The following is a 16,871-nucleotide window of genomic DNA, read 5'->3' on the forward strand; positions in this document are numbered from 1 at the left end:
AAGCCTCCATTTTAACCACAGGCAGAGTCATAAAGGTCTCTTTCATCTGTCACAGCTTAACCGTGTAAATCTGAGATGCCAAAAGGCATTAATTTCCTAATTGAAAATGATGTCTGGGGATACAGATAGCAATAAAAACCTGTACTTTTGTTAAACTTTCCTAACTTGTTTAAAGGTAAACCCTTTCTTCATCTTCCACGCCCCTACGAGTCCATAACTCAGAACACCAAGGGAAGTGCTCAGTCCTGGCCAGGCCTGTCTCGCAGCCCTGCCAATGCAGACAGATGCTTCACCTTGGCTCCAGTACCTGCCCGGGCACCGGTACCTGTCGGGATTCCCGGTACCCAGCCGGGCTCCATGTCCTGCCCCAGCTCCGGTACCTGCCCAGGCTCTATGATCTGCCTGAGCTCCATGACCTGCCCAGGCTTCCACAGTACCCACCCGGGCTCTGTAACCTGATCGGGCTCTGGTCCCTGCGAGGGCTCCGGTGCCTACCCGGGCTCCCGGTACCTTCACGGATTCCCGGTGCCTATCCGGGCTTCAGTACCTGCCCGGATTCCCCGTACCTGCCCGGGATCCATGACCTGCTCGGGCTCCCGGCACCTGCCCGCATCCCCAGTCCCTGCCCCAATTCCTTTGTTCCTGCCGGAATTCCCAGTCTCTGCCGGAATTCCCGGTCCCTGCCCGCATTCCCGGTTCCCGCCCCGCGCCGGGGGCTTGGGCGGCCCCGCCGCCGCTGTCCGCGGTCATGTGACCCGTCCAAGATGGCTGCCGGCGAGCGCCGCGCCGCGCCCGCCGCGGGCAGGGAGGAGGATTTCGAGATTATTGACAAAAAACAGCTCCCTGATGCGGCCGAGCTGAGAAACGAGGAGAAGGCGAAGCCGGAGGAAGGGAGGTGGTCCGCTCCGATCTTGTCGCTGGCCAAGAAAGCCTCGGAAAACTTGGCACTGAGCTATGGCAGCGCCCTGAAGTCCGCGTCCCTGGTGGGGTTCGTGTCCAAGCCCGTCAGCAGTGACAGCCCGGCAAAGACAAGTACGGCTCCGCTTCTTTAGTAAACTCGCTTTTGTGGTGCGCAAATCAGTTCGCTCCCGTAAGTGCTGCTGGTTCGCGTCAGTGGTGCATGGGTGTTACTTTGAATTTTCTTTTTTAAGATGCTGCGGTTTTGTATTGGAGCAAAATTAAACGATCGACACAGATGTAGAACTTAAGAAGTGTATTATAACAAAAAGAAAACTAATATATTTGGGAAAATTGACTTTAGTTTTATGCAGTAAGCTTTTATTTGCTGGCTCTTCTCCCTCTTTTTAAAGCTCCCCTCGGCTGCACTGAGGGATCTCCCAATTCCATGTCCTCCCTAATGTGCTGGTTCAGAGCAGGAACTCGCTGTATCTGTCATGTCAGAGAGTGGACAAGCAAACTAAGATACGGATTTGTTACAAGTTACTTTTTAACTACGCTAAAAGTTTAACCGCAACTTGCTTTGTTGAACATCTGCATTCAAGGATCTAGCAACCATACAGTTTTATGGAACAGGTCTCCTAGAACTGAATGAAAAGGACTTTAGTTGAATCATATGGAAAATAAATCTCAGTGATACTCATAGTGTGGAAAAAACCCCATTCAAATGCAGCAGAAATTGGGACTGGAGCCTTGTACTCCAGTGTCTCATAATGGTGCTTAAGTCTGGAGCAGTGGAGATCAGATTTGCTCCCTTGTGCTACCTTTTTGTTTTTAATGGTACTGAGTGTTCAAGGCAGCGTTCTGTGGGGCTGAGCAGAGACAGGATGGGAAAGCCAATTACCGCTAATGGACTTATTCATTTTTTGTGAAAATTCCTCAGTGTTGGATAGTCAGAGTTTAATTGTCCTGAAAAAAATAGACTCTTGTCTTTCCCTGCATCTCAAAGTCTCACACCAAACTTCTAATGGATTTGTTTCCTGGGTGCCCATCTTGAGCACCTGGGATTTAACCTGACAAACGGGGCAGAATATCCCATTTTCTTCGTTTGCATTTGGAATAATGCTGTGAATACAGGTAATTCACAAGAACATACAGCTTTTGGCAAGGGACAGGGAATGTGATGTCCTCTTGTCCTCTTAAGAGCTCCCACACTTAATGGAACTTTTACCATAGTCTTTCAGCTTCTTCTTTGTAAAGTAAAGGAATACAGCACCACGTCCCCAGATTGTTCAACAGATTTGGATATGTTGATGAGTTTTATGGAAAATTCCATATGAAAAATCTGATCATAATTTAAATATAAAATGTGAACAGGCACTAAGTCACCTGTTCTACCTGTTCAATATTACCTTTGACCGAGCACTATAAATTTAATTTAAAGCAGGTATTTTTAAGAAATAAGCTAAGACCTGCAAGACCACTTGTGGAAAATTCGGAGCTTGTTCCCTGTATCCTCCTTTTCCTGAGATTTTATAACCTCTATCTGGTGCTTCACATCTGTTGATCACATGTTTTAAACACACAAACCCCATTCTAAACTAGGGTGTGCCACTGAAGAAACTATGTCCTGCCTTGCAGAGAGGCCGGGAGCTACAAATCTAAAGAAAACAAATCAAGAAAGACTTGCAGTCCCAAAAACCAAGAGATGGAGAACTGTGAGCTTTCCTTTGTGCTTCAGTGTTTTCTGACTTCAAAGTGTGCTGAATAATTACAGTAAACAAGGCATGTGGCTTCAAAAAGATGTTGGAACAAATCTCTTGAATTAGATGAGAGACAAAACTGTGACTGCATTCTTAAAGATTGCAGCATCATGTCTGTGATCTTTTGCACTTGGGTAACCTGATTCCTAATCTTTGAGGCTTGGCTTTGGTAATGTGTCTAATACCTGTTTATTTTGCATGTACCAACTTGCACAGTTTTGCAAAAGATGTACTTGACTATGTAAACTTGCAACTAAAAAGTCTAAAAAGGAATGTTCAAGTAATTATTTAACTTAATGCAAGCCATTATTAAGACACTTTAAGTTTGTGTTCATAAAGAACATTTCATTCACATTATTTTATTTTTTTAAAATCTTGTGGGTAATACACGTATATTGAGCCAGTCTTACAAGAAAAGTATGCCTGATATGTAAAAATTTTAATTCAGAAAACCATCCAAATGGTTAATATTGAAAACATCCCAAAAAAATCACTGATTTTCTGTTTCTAGTGTGTAACCTGACAATATTGACATTCAAAATATTACAGCCCTTTTAATCCTCAGTCTCATATCTCATTATATGCAGTTTTGAGGCATCCATTGGCTATAGTCAATATACAGTATACTCTACATATAGTATATTGCATATTAACTATATATATTATAGTATAATACAATATACTGTACAGTAACCTACTGAGATGACAAAACTTTGTCTGCTTTGTGGTTATTAAGATCAATTTGATTAGAATGACTCCCTGTTTTCCCTCTTCTGAGACAAGGAAGCATTTTGCTCATTTTTAATCCTAAATTAACAATGTGTGCACAAAAAAGGAAGGTAAAATTAGTACTGAAGAGACTTTTGCACAGTCTTAGGAATAGTGTTGACAATCTTGAGTGTGACTGACACAGGGGAGTGTGACCGTGTCTGACCCACAGGTGACAGCAGGACTGTCCTACTGCAACAGCCGTGGCTTAAAAGAGGATTTCAATGACCACTGGCCTGTGGTTGGCAGCACCTGTTGGAGACTGTGGATGCCTGAAGAAGCAGAGGGGCTGAAGCCAATCCCTGTCCTGCTCCCCGTTTTGTCCCAAAATAGTTTTTTTCCCTGGGTATGCAAGAGGCTGATACACACACAGAGTGCAGGTATTAGATTTATTTACAGTTCTGCAATGAAAGGGGCACTGGGTGGCAAATCCACAAAAACAGCACGATGACCACCAAAACTTTTCAATATTTTAGCAAACAGAGGCATTAATGTTCATTTGCTACAAGTTACCTAGTTCTATTATTAATTAGTATTCTTCTATTGGTTAATGATTCTCTCGCTTCTCATGCTAATTAGTCCACATGCTCAGTCTTTCACTTCTTTTGCATCAGTGGGTTTATTGGGTCAGTGGTCACGATCAGTCCCTGCCGCAATTACCTTTTACCCAGTTGGAGCTGATTCAGCACAGTTGCTGAGTTGGCTTTATTAGTTTTTTCCTTGTCTTGGAGGTTCTGCCGAATGTCATAGAATCATAGCATATGCTGAGTTGAAAGGGATGCACAAGGATCATCGAGTCCAGCTCCTGGCCCTGCACAGAACACCCCAAGACTGCCACCATGTGCCTCAGAGCATTGTCCAAATGCTCCTTGAGCTCTGGTGCTGTGACCCCTGCCCTGGGGAGCCTTTTCAGTGCCCGACCAGCCTCTGGGGGAAGAAGCTTTCCTAATATCCAGCCTAAACCTCCCCTGACTCAGCTTCATGCCGTCCTTGCGGTCCATAAATTCTGCATTCTCTGTGTCCACTCTCAGCGGTACATCCTTCTCCCCAAGCCTTGTTAACCTCCCCCTAGGTCTGAGGTTATTGAAACATGTCGAGCCCTAAACTTTAACAGGGCAATTCTACAGACAAGTAATTTGTCTTTCTAGTGCCTGGGCATCACTTAGAGTTGCTATCTGTTTCACGGGTTAAATCTCCCTTCCTGTTGGTTAGGCTTGAAAATATACAAAGACCAAATATCAAATAACATCCTTTATTGGGAAAATTTGTACATATCCCACATTTTGCAACACACACACACACACACACCCGGCTGCGACGAGCCCGCCCCGCGCCCCTCACACCGCTCTAAGATGGCGCCCGCCCCGCCCCGCGCGCTGTCGCCGTGGTAACGCGGCGGGCCGGGGTCCCTCAGCCCCGGCGGGTCTCCCTGGCCCGGCCCCGCCGCTCAGGTAGGGACCCCCCGGGCCGGGGGGCTGGGGCCGTGTCCCACCCGGGTGCCGGGAGCGGTGGCCCCGCTCCCCGCGGTGTCGGCGCGGGAGGCTCCCCCGGGGCTGCACCCCCAGGCCGCCCCCTGCGCGGGATGGGTGGGGGGCACCGCGGGGAGGGGGCTCCGAAAGCTGGGCAGCGTCTCCGCGCGGATTCTCCCCCTGTACTCGGCGCTGGTGAGGCACCTCAAGTGCTGTGTCCAGGTCTGGGCCCCTCAATTCAGGAACGTCACTGAGGGGCTGGAGTGGGTCCAGAGAAGGGAATGGAGCTGGGGAAGTGTCTGCAGCACAGATCTGATGAGGAGAGGCTGAGGGAGCTGGGGGGGCTCAGGCTGGAGAAAAGGAGGCTCAGGGGTGACCTTATTGTTCTCTACAGCTCCCTGACAGGAGGTTGTAGCCAGGTTGGCCTCTTCTCTCAGGCAGCCAGTGACAGTACAAGAGGACATAGTCTTAAGCTGTGCCAGGGAAGGTTCATGTTGGACATTAGGAAGAATTTCTTCACAGGATGGGTGATTAGACATTGGAGTGGAGGTGATGGGGTCACTATCCCTGGATGTGTTTAAGGAGAGATTGAATGTGGCACTCAGTGCCATGGTCTAGTTGACCTGATGCTGATTGGACATGATGATCTCAGAGGTCTTTTCTAAAGCAGCTTTTCTTTCCCCGCCTATGTGCCCGCAGGTGCGCGGGGCCACACCATGGAGGAACGTGCCAACCTCATGAACATGATGAAGCTCAGCATCAAAATCCTGATCCAGTCAGCCCTGAGCCTGGGCCGGACCCTGGACTCCGACTTCCCCCCGCTGCAGCAGTTCTTCGTGGTGCTGGAGCACTGCCTCAAGCACGGGCTGAAAGGTGGGCTCTGGATACCGGGCTGAGAAGAGGCAGGTCAATGAGTCGCTGTTGAGTCCTGCTGTGTCTCCAGTTTGACCTCTGAATGACATTGTTAATTGCATAAATGTACAGTGCTAATCGGCATTACAGATATAACTATGTGGTTACCCCTGTACACCCTGTATTTTGTGCCTCCTATACTGTCAAGGTATTTTTAATGCCCCCTTTTCATTGACATGTTAGAAGCTGGTAAGACAAAGTAACACATAGACTAAAATTTTTAATTCTGGAGTTGGTAGCCTGTTACTTTTCCTCACAAACTTCTCTGTGTGCTCCCTTTAGTGAAGAAGACTTTTATTGGACAGAACAAATCGTTTTTTGGTCCTTTGGAGCTAGTGGAAAAACTATGTCCTGAAGCATCAGATATAGCAACTAGTGTTAAAAATCTGCCAGAGTTGAAGTAAGTTGGTTGTTGGAGGTGATGCATTTCACTCATACTGCTGGGAAAAGGAATCCTTTGTATAGTCTCTCAGCTTCCTTAATGAGATCTTATTCCCAAAGGCAAAAATACAGCCTGTAGGAGGCATTGACTTCTCCAAGAGATAAGGAGAATACCTCAAAATATTCAGAGTTTCTGATTGAAACAATACTGTCAGATTAAAAACAGTATTTGGAAACTTTTTAACCTTGCTAAAAATAACCAAACCCTTCACAGTTATTTTCTCTCCTCTTCTTTTCCCCACTTTTATAACTTTGTGTCATTTTGTGAGTGCACTAGTAGTATTTAATTTGGGTAATTCAGGATAATGGAAAGAAACTGTTTTCAGTGCTAGGGTGCATCAGTGGTTGGGTTATGATGGTAGCTGACAATATGTATCTTTTCAAGTTAGGAAAACTTTACAAAATACTTTTCCTTCACCAAAGAATGGGATATACTTAAATGCTTTTGTGTTCTGGAGGCAGCAGTTCATTCCCCCAGGGATAATTTTTTTTTCAGTTGTTGGGGTTTTGGAGCTGGGGGGGGTGCTTTTTTTTTTTTTTTTAACAAATAATATCCTTCATCTCACTTTGTAAACTGAGAATTTTGAGTTGCACAAATCTACTTAAAAAGAAGCTTTGTTTTTACCAAAACATGACACTTTTCATCTTAGGACTGCTGTGGGCAGAGGAAGGGCTTGGCTTTATTTAGCGCTCATGCAGAAGAAACTGGCAGATTATCTCAAGGTACTCTTGGACCATAAGCACCTGTTAAGGTAAGAGCATATGGTGTAGGTTGTGTTTCCCAAATCACTGACACGTGTTGCTCCAGAGAGAGTAATTCCTTGACCACTTCAAGCTTGTTCTTGCAGCCTGCAGAGGAGCAAGTGGTTAATTGTTTCTCAGTGAAGCTACAGAGGAACTTAGTCAAGTGTTTTCTGAGAGTTCTGAATCCTCAGCCTTGTGCAATAAATTGGTGGGAAAGGGCTGCTCAGCTGAGCTTTATAAAGGCTGTGTTACTGTTTATATGATTTCAGTGATGGAAGTGCCACTATAATTGTTTGATGTGCAGTGATGCCTGATAATATTTCTTCCAGTGAATTTTATGAACCTGATGCATTGATGATGGAGGAGGAAGGAGCAGTTATTGTGGGTCTGCTGGTTGGACTGAATGTTATTGATGCAAACCTTTGCTTGAAAGGAGAAGACTTGGATTCCCAGGTGAAGATTAAACTTAAGTAGGATCAGTTGGTATAAGATTCTCGTAGAATTAAGTACATCTATAAATACTTTACTGAGATGGGTCCAGAGTTCTTTCCAGCATGTCCTGAGTTCACGCTTATCATGTTTCCCTCAGCGAATAAAAAGAAAGTACATAAGTAGTAGTTTATGGAAATACTCTCACAACTAATAACTCCTAGGAAACTGTTCACACTAAAATATGCTTTTATGACAAACACTAGCTTCCATGTTTGCATCAGCTAGGAATAATATAGGTATTATTTGTCTCTGTAAACTTAAACTTCATGTTTTTATCATTTTCCAAATACACATTTTATCATTTTCCAATTCTGCTCCTATGCAGAATTGCACCATGAAGGTGTATTAATATCTTAAATGTATTTTTCAGGTTGGAGTGATTGATTTTTCCTTGTACCTTAAGGAAACACAGGACAGTGATGACAAACAGTACGTATGGTGAATTAATAATTCTAAACTGTTACGGGTTTTGTAGAACAAACCTGTCAGACAGTCTGTGGGAGGACATGAGTGCTGGAGACCTCAAACTATTAATCATCCTAAAAGGAGAATCCAAAACAGATTTTGTTAGCTAATACTGACTTTCAAAGATTGAGCCTGTGGTGGTTTGAACAAGAATACAATGTGGAGAGTTTGTGTCTTGAGCTGGGACCAAATTAAAAGCACCCAAAATATTAGATTGGGCTTTGTTTTGATTTTAGAAGAGATGATCTGCCAGGACACCCACTGCTAAATCACTGCTTTGTTTCTAAGCACTGTTTCAGAAACACTCTCAGTTAAGTAGCTCTCTCTGTGGAAGAGATCAGTTATGGAGGAAAAAATGTAATTTGAGGTGAAATGTTGGGTGAATTGAGATCACAGCTGTTGACAGCACTGAATCTAGAATACCTGTAGTAAATGAAGGGGATTTCATATTTTATGTGCTTCTGTCACTTCAGAGCTCTTCACTGTGGAGCTGCTGAAAAGCAGCCAAACAGCTGCTTCACCTCCCTGGTGCTTCTCATGTAACTCAGGCACAAGTATTTTATAAGGAGACGATAAAAGGTTTCAACTCAGTTTACAAGTCTGTGCTGAAAGCCCTAGTACAAACTAACACTTTAGAATGAAGGAGTTTCTTCTCAGTCAGTAAATTTTCACTTTTACAACTAGAGATGGAGGGATTACAGCTGTCCTTGACCAGAAGCATTATGTGGAAGAACTGAACCGACACCTAAGGTGGGATTTTCATCTATTCTCATATACAAACACTTGTCCTGTTTAGCTTTTCCAGTATGGCTTTGAATGTCTCTGCCATCAGTCTTAGAGATTTTTGTCTGATATTGAAATGCCTTTCCTGATTATTTTCCAAAAATCTTAGTTTCATTTTATAGTCTTGCTCTTCTGCAGGCACATGCAATGCAGAAAACAAGTCATGTAATAGTAGTTTACTTTTTTAAGACTGATTAACATAACACTGTGGAGGTATGTTTTCAAGAGAAACTATTACAAGTGCATCTGGAAGTTCATTCCTCAGAGGAGGAGTCTCTGCTCTTCCCCCCATAGGTTGTTCAGTGGGAAGAGAGGACCTCACTTCCCTTCTTGAGCAGGAGAGGTGTTAGCACTGCAACAGCTGAGCCAGAACAGGGCTACCAGTTGTATGGAAGGGCATGGTCCTCTTAGTGCTTAACAGGGACAGTTGTCCTTCCTCAGGGGTATTTTTCAGTTCACCAAAGTATTTAGTTATTAAGAAATGCAAGATGGTTAAAAACAATACTGTTGAGGACAGGAATAAATGCTAAATGTTGGCACTTTTTTTACCATTGTTATGTGTCTCTCTTCCTTGCTGCAGTTGCACGGTTGCAGATCTTCAGAACAAAATAGACTGTTTGGAAAAGACCAATTCAAAACTCCAGGAAGAGGTTTGTGTCTGGTCTGTTAAATATTTCTCACAGCTCTTTTCCATCAGAGGCAAAAATCCCCAAGAATGTACCTTAGACCTAAAACATTTGAGTAGGTACTGGTGAGATGTGGGGGACTGGGCAGACTGGCATGGGTTGGCACATGGAGAAAGCTTTCTGGGAAGCTTCTGCATTAGTGGTTAAAATGCTTTTGGGCACCTATTTGGTAGATGGATTTCCTTAATCAAGTTTTTTGTTTTGCAATGGTGTCTCTACCCAAAAGTAATCAAACCACTGACATGGACATGACTTGTCCCTCTTCCTTCTGCACATACACGTGTGTATTTGTCATGTGAGTGATCCTGGAAAAACAGAAGTTAAAAAATCTTTCCCAGCTGGGAAGTAAAATAGAATCCAGCAGCATGCTTTATGTGTGTATATATGAATATATATATATATATATATAAACCCACCACCACACAAAAAATATATCTGTCTTTCAGAGTGGATCTGTGTAGTCCAATTTCCAGTGTATTTTTGGTATCCCCACTCAAAAATGCTGTACAATTCTACCAGTGAATGCCAGCCCTGACCTGCTGTGTGACTTCTAGTTAATACCACAGATCCAGGGTGGATTTTAGCCTTTTACACTTGGATGCATTTCTTTGGGCAGTTTAATAATAATTGATGAGGGTGTGAAGCAGAAGGCAGTGAACAAACGTGTGTGGGGTTATTAATTTTGGCTGTACAGTGGGTTCGGCTGCAGGAGGGTCAGGCAGCTCCTGAAAGGGGAAGTGAGCAGCACACCTGCTACAGAGACTGAGCTGCTGACCTTAGAATTGCTCCAGATGTTGCCTGCTTGCACAGTGATTAAATATAGATCTGTTCTCTTTATAAACAGCTTGCAGCAGCTACCGACCGAATTGGATCACTGCAGGAAGAGCAGCAGCAGTTAAAACAACAGAATGAATTGATTCGTGAACGGAGTGAAAAGAGCGTAGAGGTGGGCCACCGATTTAAAGATGATGAGGAGCTTTAAAATAAGAGATCTCCTTTAATCAGCTGTAGTTAGTGCTCTCCAACCCACTGGGAACTGGAATGCTCAGCCAAGCTGAGCAGGCTGCAGTGCAGATCACTGAGTTTGGGTGTTGTATGCTCAGGCATTTTAATTATTTTAGGCATACTTAGGGATACTTTAAATACTTTGTGATATTATGTGGCTTTTCTGCTGATGTTTCTTGTAGGTAACAAAAGAGGATACAAAAGTAGAATTGGATACTTACAAGCAGTCCCGACAGGGTCTTGATGAAATGTACAGTGATGTTTGGAAGCAGTTGAAAGAAGAAAAAAAAATCAGGCTGGTAAGGAAACTTAACTATAGAAAGTGAAGTAAAAGACACAGGATTCAGCCTAAACTGTAACATTACAAATAAAATACATCTGCTGTGCACCTTTTGCAGCTATTCAGAATTCATGAAGGAATTGCAAGCAAGATGCCAGATGGGCATTGGTCATTAACAGTGTCTGTGAAAAACTGGGAATTGGGGCTTTTGGAATGTTGGAAATTAAAGGTGTTTCTGTGTTTAAGAAACTACCAACATTACAGCAGAGACACATAGTTTTGTGTATAGGGTTATATGGGTTTTGGAAATGCTTATCCCTGATGTATGACTACGCTGCAGTAACTAGGAAATCTCTTTGTAAGGAACTAGAAAAAGAGTTGGAGCTACAAATTGGAATGAAAACAGAAATGGAAATTGCCATGAAACTTCTGGAGAAAGATACTCATGAAAAACAAGATACTTTAGTTGCACTTCGCCAACAGTTAGAAGAAGTGAAGGCCATTAACTTGCAGATGTTTCACAAATCTCAGGTATGTGCAGGGGGTTGGGGATGGGTTTGTGGGGTTTCTGTTGTTTGGGTGGGTTTGTGGTGTTATGTCATGTTTTTTTTCAACTGGACAAAAAATAAACTGATAAGCATTTCTCCAAGGAAGCCACAGAGTAGTAGTGCTCACACAAAATACACAGAGCTTGTTGCTGTTAATGAAATAAAAGTTTAACTAACCATCAAATAAGAGTTTAGCAAGCCTTTCCCTCCCATACGTGGTACCAGAGGGGATTCCTCTCAATTTTTATGGGCTGTTTCCTGATACCTGTTCAGGCTTTACCCAGGCCTTTGCCCTTTCACAGATACTTGCAAGGCACAGCCCAGTGAAGCCCCAGTGCTGAGGTGGGCCTTTGCTTTTGAAAGCAGTATTTATTTGGGGGGTTTTTGGCTTCCTGATTCCATGCCCACTGAGTGCAGTTGTTGCATTCAAATCATCACTGATGATCTTATCCTGTCCATTTAATCTGATAACTTCTTTCTTCAAGCTTTTTTCCAAAGAGAGGATTTTTGGCTTGGAGCTGATCTCTTAGGTAAAAACTTAGTTAAGGGTTGGGATTTTTTTCTGAGGTCTTAACAAAACAAGTGGAGCAATGTCTGCTCTGGCATTATCAGCATTTTGTTTGTACATTCCAGTTAGACCCAGGCCTGGCCTTTAGCAAGCTGAACATTCTTGATGTGGTGGCAGACTTTAAACACTGTGTTCACTGTTTCCTATAGAATGCAGAGTGTTCATTACAACAGAAAACAGAAGCAATATCCTCTTTTGAAGGAAAAACAAATGAGATGATGTCCTCTATGAAACAAATGGAAGAGAGGTAATAATTACCAGCTCAGAAAGTTAACACTGAAGTCAGTAAAAACTTTCCAGTGTAAACCTTTACAGGATGACCTTCCCTATGCCCCTATAGACATTTGGGCACACGTGCCAGCATGATCTTTTTTACTTTCTCCTCCTTATCTCTCTGTGCTTGCTGTTCTCTTATCCCAGGCAAAGGTGCCCATAATTGACCCATTGAAAAGCCATAGCTCTTTCCATAGGCAGGCCATTTAAAAACAAGTTAACTTCAGCTTAAGAACTAGTATGACTCTAGCTTTTGTTGTTTGGGGGTTTTTTTCAGAAATAATTACTTTCAAAAGTCTTTTTCTTTTTTTTCTCCACTTGCATTTTCAGTTCAAGCTTTTATAAAGACCTGTTCTGGTAAATCTAAAAGAAGAGGATGAGAGGGTGTAGTTAAGGAGTGAATTGACAACAAATGCACGTGTTCCTTGCCTCGTAGGCTGCAGCAGGCAGAGAAGGCAAGGCAGGCTGCCGAGGAACGGTGCACCAAGATGAAGCAGGAGCTTGCTGGCAAGCTGGACACATGTCGACAGCAGATGTCCCAGCTGGACAGCAAATGGTATTTAATCTGATGGAATTTTTTTTCCTTCCCCTTTGCCATTCCTCTCAGAAGTACTTTCTACTCCTTTCGTGCTCGGGTCTAAGGAGGGGTAGGTTCGAATTGTCTTGGCCTGAGCATTGACAGAAGTAGGCAGGATCTAGGGAAGCACAGCATTTCTGTGCAGTGCACAGTGAGCATGAGGATTTTCACATGTTTTTTTCCAGAATATCCAATTGAGATCACAGAGTGCCAGCAGAAATCTGGCCATTCCAACCAGCAATGAAGCTTTCAATTGCTTTTTTAATAAATCAGGAGATAGGTATGGTCACACTTGCAGGCTGAGCAGAGAAGTGACTGTCATCCAAAGGGATTGGGGTTTTTAAAGGGGGGTTGGGGGCTTGTTCTTAGGGAATGTTAATCCTCTGAAGATTTCTAATACCAACAGAAAATATTTCTTTCACTGTTCAGACGTCAGGGTAGAGTGTCCCTTTTAAACAGTTTAAACGTAGGTAGTGAAATATGTACTTGTGGGGATTGGGTTTGGGGGGGGTTGGACCTTTTAGTTGTTTGTTTTTCTTCTAGCTGTTCATTGCTGCTTGTTTCCTGTGACCTGAAGATGTTAATATAGTTTTTGATGTCTGTTGTCATTACAGTTTGATATCTGCTGCCCATTCTTTCCTTTCCCAGAACACCACTCTAGTTTTACCCTCTTTTGGGCAAGATTTCTTCTCCTCATACTGTTGCTATCCTTAAGTTCTATGGAATATTTTTCTGCTATAGGGTTTTTTAGAATGAATTATTTTTCAATAGCTCAACTCTGGAAAAGGAGTTAAAATCTGAAAAGGAACAGAGGCAAACTTTGCAAAAAGAACTGCACCAAGAGAAAGATGCAACCACTCTGCTTAAAACAGAATTGCAACAGATGGAAGGACTGAAAAAGGTATGCACAAGCTTCAAGTGTTCAGAACAACTGAATGTGATTTATTTTTTAAGCATGAACATTCTTGTTAACCTGAAGAAGATTTGCTCCTGTGTATGGAGCAGTTTAGATTCTGAGGGCACAATTGCACATCTGTATCTGTCTGTGTGCTCATGGGTGGGCACAGGACTGATATGTTCTAGCTCTGCTCAACAATGTTCAAAGCCTGAAAATCTTCCTCTTTCTGGTAAATACGGTTAAATGATTTCATCATTTGTGCAGAACCAATGGGTAGCTCAGCCATGTAATTCTAAACATCAAGCTTCAGAAATAAGTTTGTAAAGAAGCTGATTCTTGTGAACTGCTTGGGTAGTTTGGGTAGACTGATCAAGGTTATTGGTCAAACAGTGAACAAAAACGTTGATTTCATGCTTGATTTTATAGGAACTGAGAAAACTGCAAGACGAGAAGCAGCAGTTGGAGAAAGTCTGTGAGGAACAGGAACAAGCTCTTCAGGAAATGGGACTTCATCTCAGCCAGTAAGTTCTAGGAACTGAACTCCTGTAAGTGACATAACCTGGAGTATCAAACTAATACCAAGAATTTTAAACCTCATCCAGTTACAAAAATCAATTGATGTAAGAATTTTAGGAGGTAGTTACTAGGCATGGGAAACTAAAGAGCCATGAAATAAAAATGAGATCCTTGTAAGAGTGAGCTGGCTGAGAGATGAAACACTGCAGGAAATGTTTAGTTCTTACAGTGGAACTGTGCTTTTCCCACATTCTCCTGGTTATACTGAAAAGGGGTGACAAAGTTTCCAAGGTGACAAAGTTTCCTGGTGATAGTGAGTGGTTCAGAGGCATAATGGGGGGCTGGCTGAAGAATTGAGAATTGAGGTGTAGATTCAGTGGCTGGACAATGGAATGGGAGGGAAAACCAAACACAACTAAATATAAAGTCATGCAGAGGGCATATTTTTTTTTCCAGATCAAAGTTGAAGATGGAAGACATTAAAGAAGTCAATAAAGCACTAAAGGTACTCTACATCTCATGGGTATTTTGACTGTACATACAAATTTCATTTAACACCTTTAAATTTCACCACAGTTATTCTGCTCTAAAAGGTGGCTTTTGAAAAATACCAACAACATTGTTAAAATGCCTTTGAATTTTGTTTTGTAAGTTTATTTGTATCTCCAGTGTGGTTTTCATTCAAATTTTCCAGGGTCATACTTGGCTGAAGGATGATGAAGCAACACACTGCAAGCAATGTGAAAAGGAATTCTCCATCTCAAGAAGGAAGGTAATGTTGCTCGGTGGATTATTTTTAAACAATCTGTGGCAAACAAAAACGGTGCTGTTGCCTAGTTTGCAAGGGAAGACTGACTCTGCTTCAATTCCAGATTTTGTTGGCATGATAGCTACACAGGGATTAATTTGGCATTTCCCATCCTAAACATAATGTTTCCTCCTGCTTTTGCGTGCTCTCCTTGGTGAGAGCTGCTGTGGGCTGTGTTCAGTCTCCCCTCCCGGCTGAGCAGGGGGTGCTGCGGGGTCCTGGGCCGTGCTTTGGGACAGCGCGCGGGGCACGCGGCAGCCCAGGGGCCGGATCTCCTCCCTGTAGAGCCGGCCGGAGAGCAAGGCCTGGCTGCGGGAGGGGTGATCTGGAGAGAGCTCCATCAGTCCAGGCCCGGGCCTGCTCCCGCTCCCGCTCCGCCCCGAGCCAGGGCGAGCCCAGTACCCGGCTGTGGAGGGCGGGCGGCTGCGCCGGGATCGGCTGCGCAGGATCGTGCCCGGTGTTGGGCCCTGCACAGGAGGAAGTGCTGCCGGGAGGGCTGGGCCTGGTGGGGAGTGAAGGGGGATGTCAGTGTCCTCAGAAACCCTTCCCGAGGTCTGACTTCTCTCTTCCTGGTGCTGCTTTTAGGCAGCTGTGCTCACTCTGACTCTGTTTGCAGCACCACTGCAGGAACTGTGGGGACATCTTCTGCAACACTTGTTCCAGTAACGAACTCGCGCTGCCGTCGTACCCTAAACCCGTCCGTGTCTGCGACACCTGTCACACGTTGCTGCTCCAGCGGTGTTCCTCCAACTCCTCCTAAGGCCCTCCCACCCTTGACAGAAGCGCTTTAACATTGGAAAGTAGCCATTATTTTTTTAATTCTGAATTGCAAGTGTCCTCTGTGCAGCAGACTGGCTGGTCTCTGATAATTTCCTCTGTGGGACAGAGCAGTGTAAAATAATTTGTAGGAACTCTGCAAGCTAATGCTTCTCCCAACTGGAATAATTAAGAAACTTATATCGACTGTAATTTCCCTTAAAGTTCTATTTGAAACTAAAATCACTTTTCTGATTTTTATAGGTATTTGTATTAAAATTTGTATATGGCATTTCTACATTTATTTCATCCCTGTAGACGTCCCTGTCTCTGCACATGAACTTCAGTTCCTCTGTACCTTCACTGTAGGTGCTCCTGTGTGTCTCCTGGCTCATGTACAGTTTTGTATTTGCTCTAAGTCAGAGAGGAAAAGGTCAGTTTATGAATTGTCTATAGAAAGAGCTTTATGGGGAGTGTCGATGAATGTGCCTTCAGTTCACTGCGGAGTCAAAACCTGCACATTGTACTTGTTCTGGAAGTCGCTGTGACCACGGTGTGGTAGTTACACAATAAAGCCTTTTGCAAAAACTGAAAGCAAGAGACGTTCTGATTTTAAACAGCTGTTGGTCACAGATGCCAGAAGAGAATGTTCTTATCCAGCCATGCACATCCAGGGCTTAAGCTAAAGACTCCAGAACGAGTCTGGGATACCTGACCGACACTGTGGTATTCTAGAAGGTGCGAGATGAAGCCCCTGCTCTGCAGCAGCTTCCACCCCCTTCCCTGGAAGAAAGGGGGCAGTGACTCCAGCTCGATGTGCCCACCCTTGTGACACAGCAGGGCAGCTCTGCCCCAGCCCAGGGGTGTTCATTCTGTCAGGCCTGGGCACAGCTGCAGCCGGGTCCCAGAGCAGTTTGTGTTATGGAGCACCAGCACACTGGGCTGTTGCCTCACCCCAGGAACTACAGGGTGAAGGCACCACTGTCCCCAACAGCACCCTCGTGGAGATGTGCACCCTCCACCAGGAATGTCGTGAGAGCCACAGGTTCCAGAAGAGCTCCTTGAGGCTCCATGTAGAACAGTGCAAACCCAGGTGTGATCCCCCAGCTCTGCCAGAGGCTCAGCAGAGCCCACTGAGCTGGGCTCCAGCTGCCAGTTCTGACCTCAGCCATCCCCCCTCAGGAAGCAGGGTTTTACCACAGCAGACACAGCTGTGGCTGCA

General features: G+C 44.1%; 1 protein-coding gene across 4 annotated transcripts; it reads left to right on the forward strand.

Moving 5' to 3' along the window:
* The first annotated feature begins 714 nt into the window (after positions 1 to 714).
* Positions 715 to 16,243, forward strand: RUFY1 (RUN and FYVE domain containing 1). 4 transcript variants are annotated; one of them, XM_027724072.2, is made up of 18 exons: positions 715 to 1,032; positions 5,597 to 5,770; positions 6,092 to 6,209; positions 6,901 to 7,002; positions 7,324 to 7,447; positions 7,857 to 7,915; positions 8,636 to 8,701; positions 9,315 to 9,384; positions 10,265 to 10,366; positions 10,608 to 10,724; positions 11,069 to 11,236; positions 11,971 to 12,068; positions 12,531 to 12,650; positions 13,443 to 13,572; positions 13,996 to 14,090; positions 14,542 to 14,590; positions 14,780 to 14,857; positions 15,510 to 16,243. In XM_027724072.2, the coding sequence occupies exons 1-18, from the start codon at positions 765 to 767 to the stop codon at positions 15,651 to 15,653; spliced, it is 2,082 nt and encodes a 693-aa protein (XP_027579873.1). In that variant the 5' UTR covers positions 715 to 764; the 3' UTR covers positions 15,654 to 16,243. The 4 variants fall into 4 exon arrangements, with proteins under 4 accessions (XP_027579873.1, XP_027579879.1, XP_027579878.1 ...); XM_027724078.2 differs by having other exon boundaries at positions 760 to 1,090; positions 15,510 to 15,653; XM_027724077.2 differs by lacking the exon at positions 715 to 1,032 and adding an exon at positions 4,778 to 4,879 and having other exon boundaries at positions 15,510 to 15,653.
* Positions 16,244 to 16,871: the final 628 nt, after the last annotated feature.

Source organism: Pipra filicauda, unplaced genomic scaffold, assembly GCF_003945595.2.
Source record: "Pipra filicauda isolate LSUMZ 115617 unplaced genomic scaffold, ASM394559v2 scaffold344_size1527164_pilon, whole genome shotgun sequence".
NCBI lineage: Eukaryota > Metazoa > Chordata > Aves > Passeriformes > Pipridae > Pipra > Pipra filicauda.

Coding starts and splice junctions, on each gene's coding strand:
- RUFY1 (XM_027724072.2), top strand. CDS start 765: ATGGCTGCCGGCGAGCGCCGCGCCGCGCCCGCCGCGGGCAGGGAGGAG. Junction 5,771..6,091: donor CCTCAAGCACGGGCTGAAAG/GTGGGCTCTGGA, acceptor TGCTCCCTTTAG/TGAAGAAGACTTTTATTGGA. Junction 14,858..15,509: donor TCTCCATCTCAAGAAGGAAG/GTAATGTTGCTC, acceptor CTCTGTTTGCAG/CACCACTGCAGGAACTGTGG.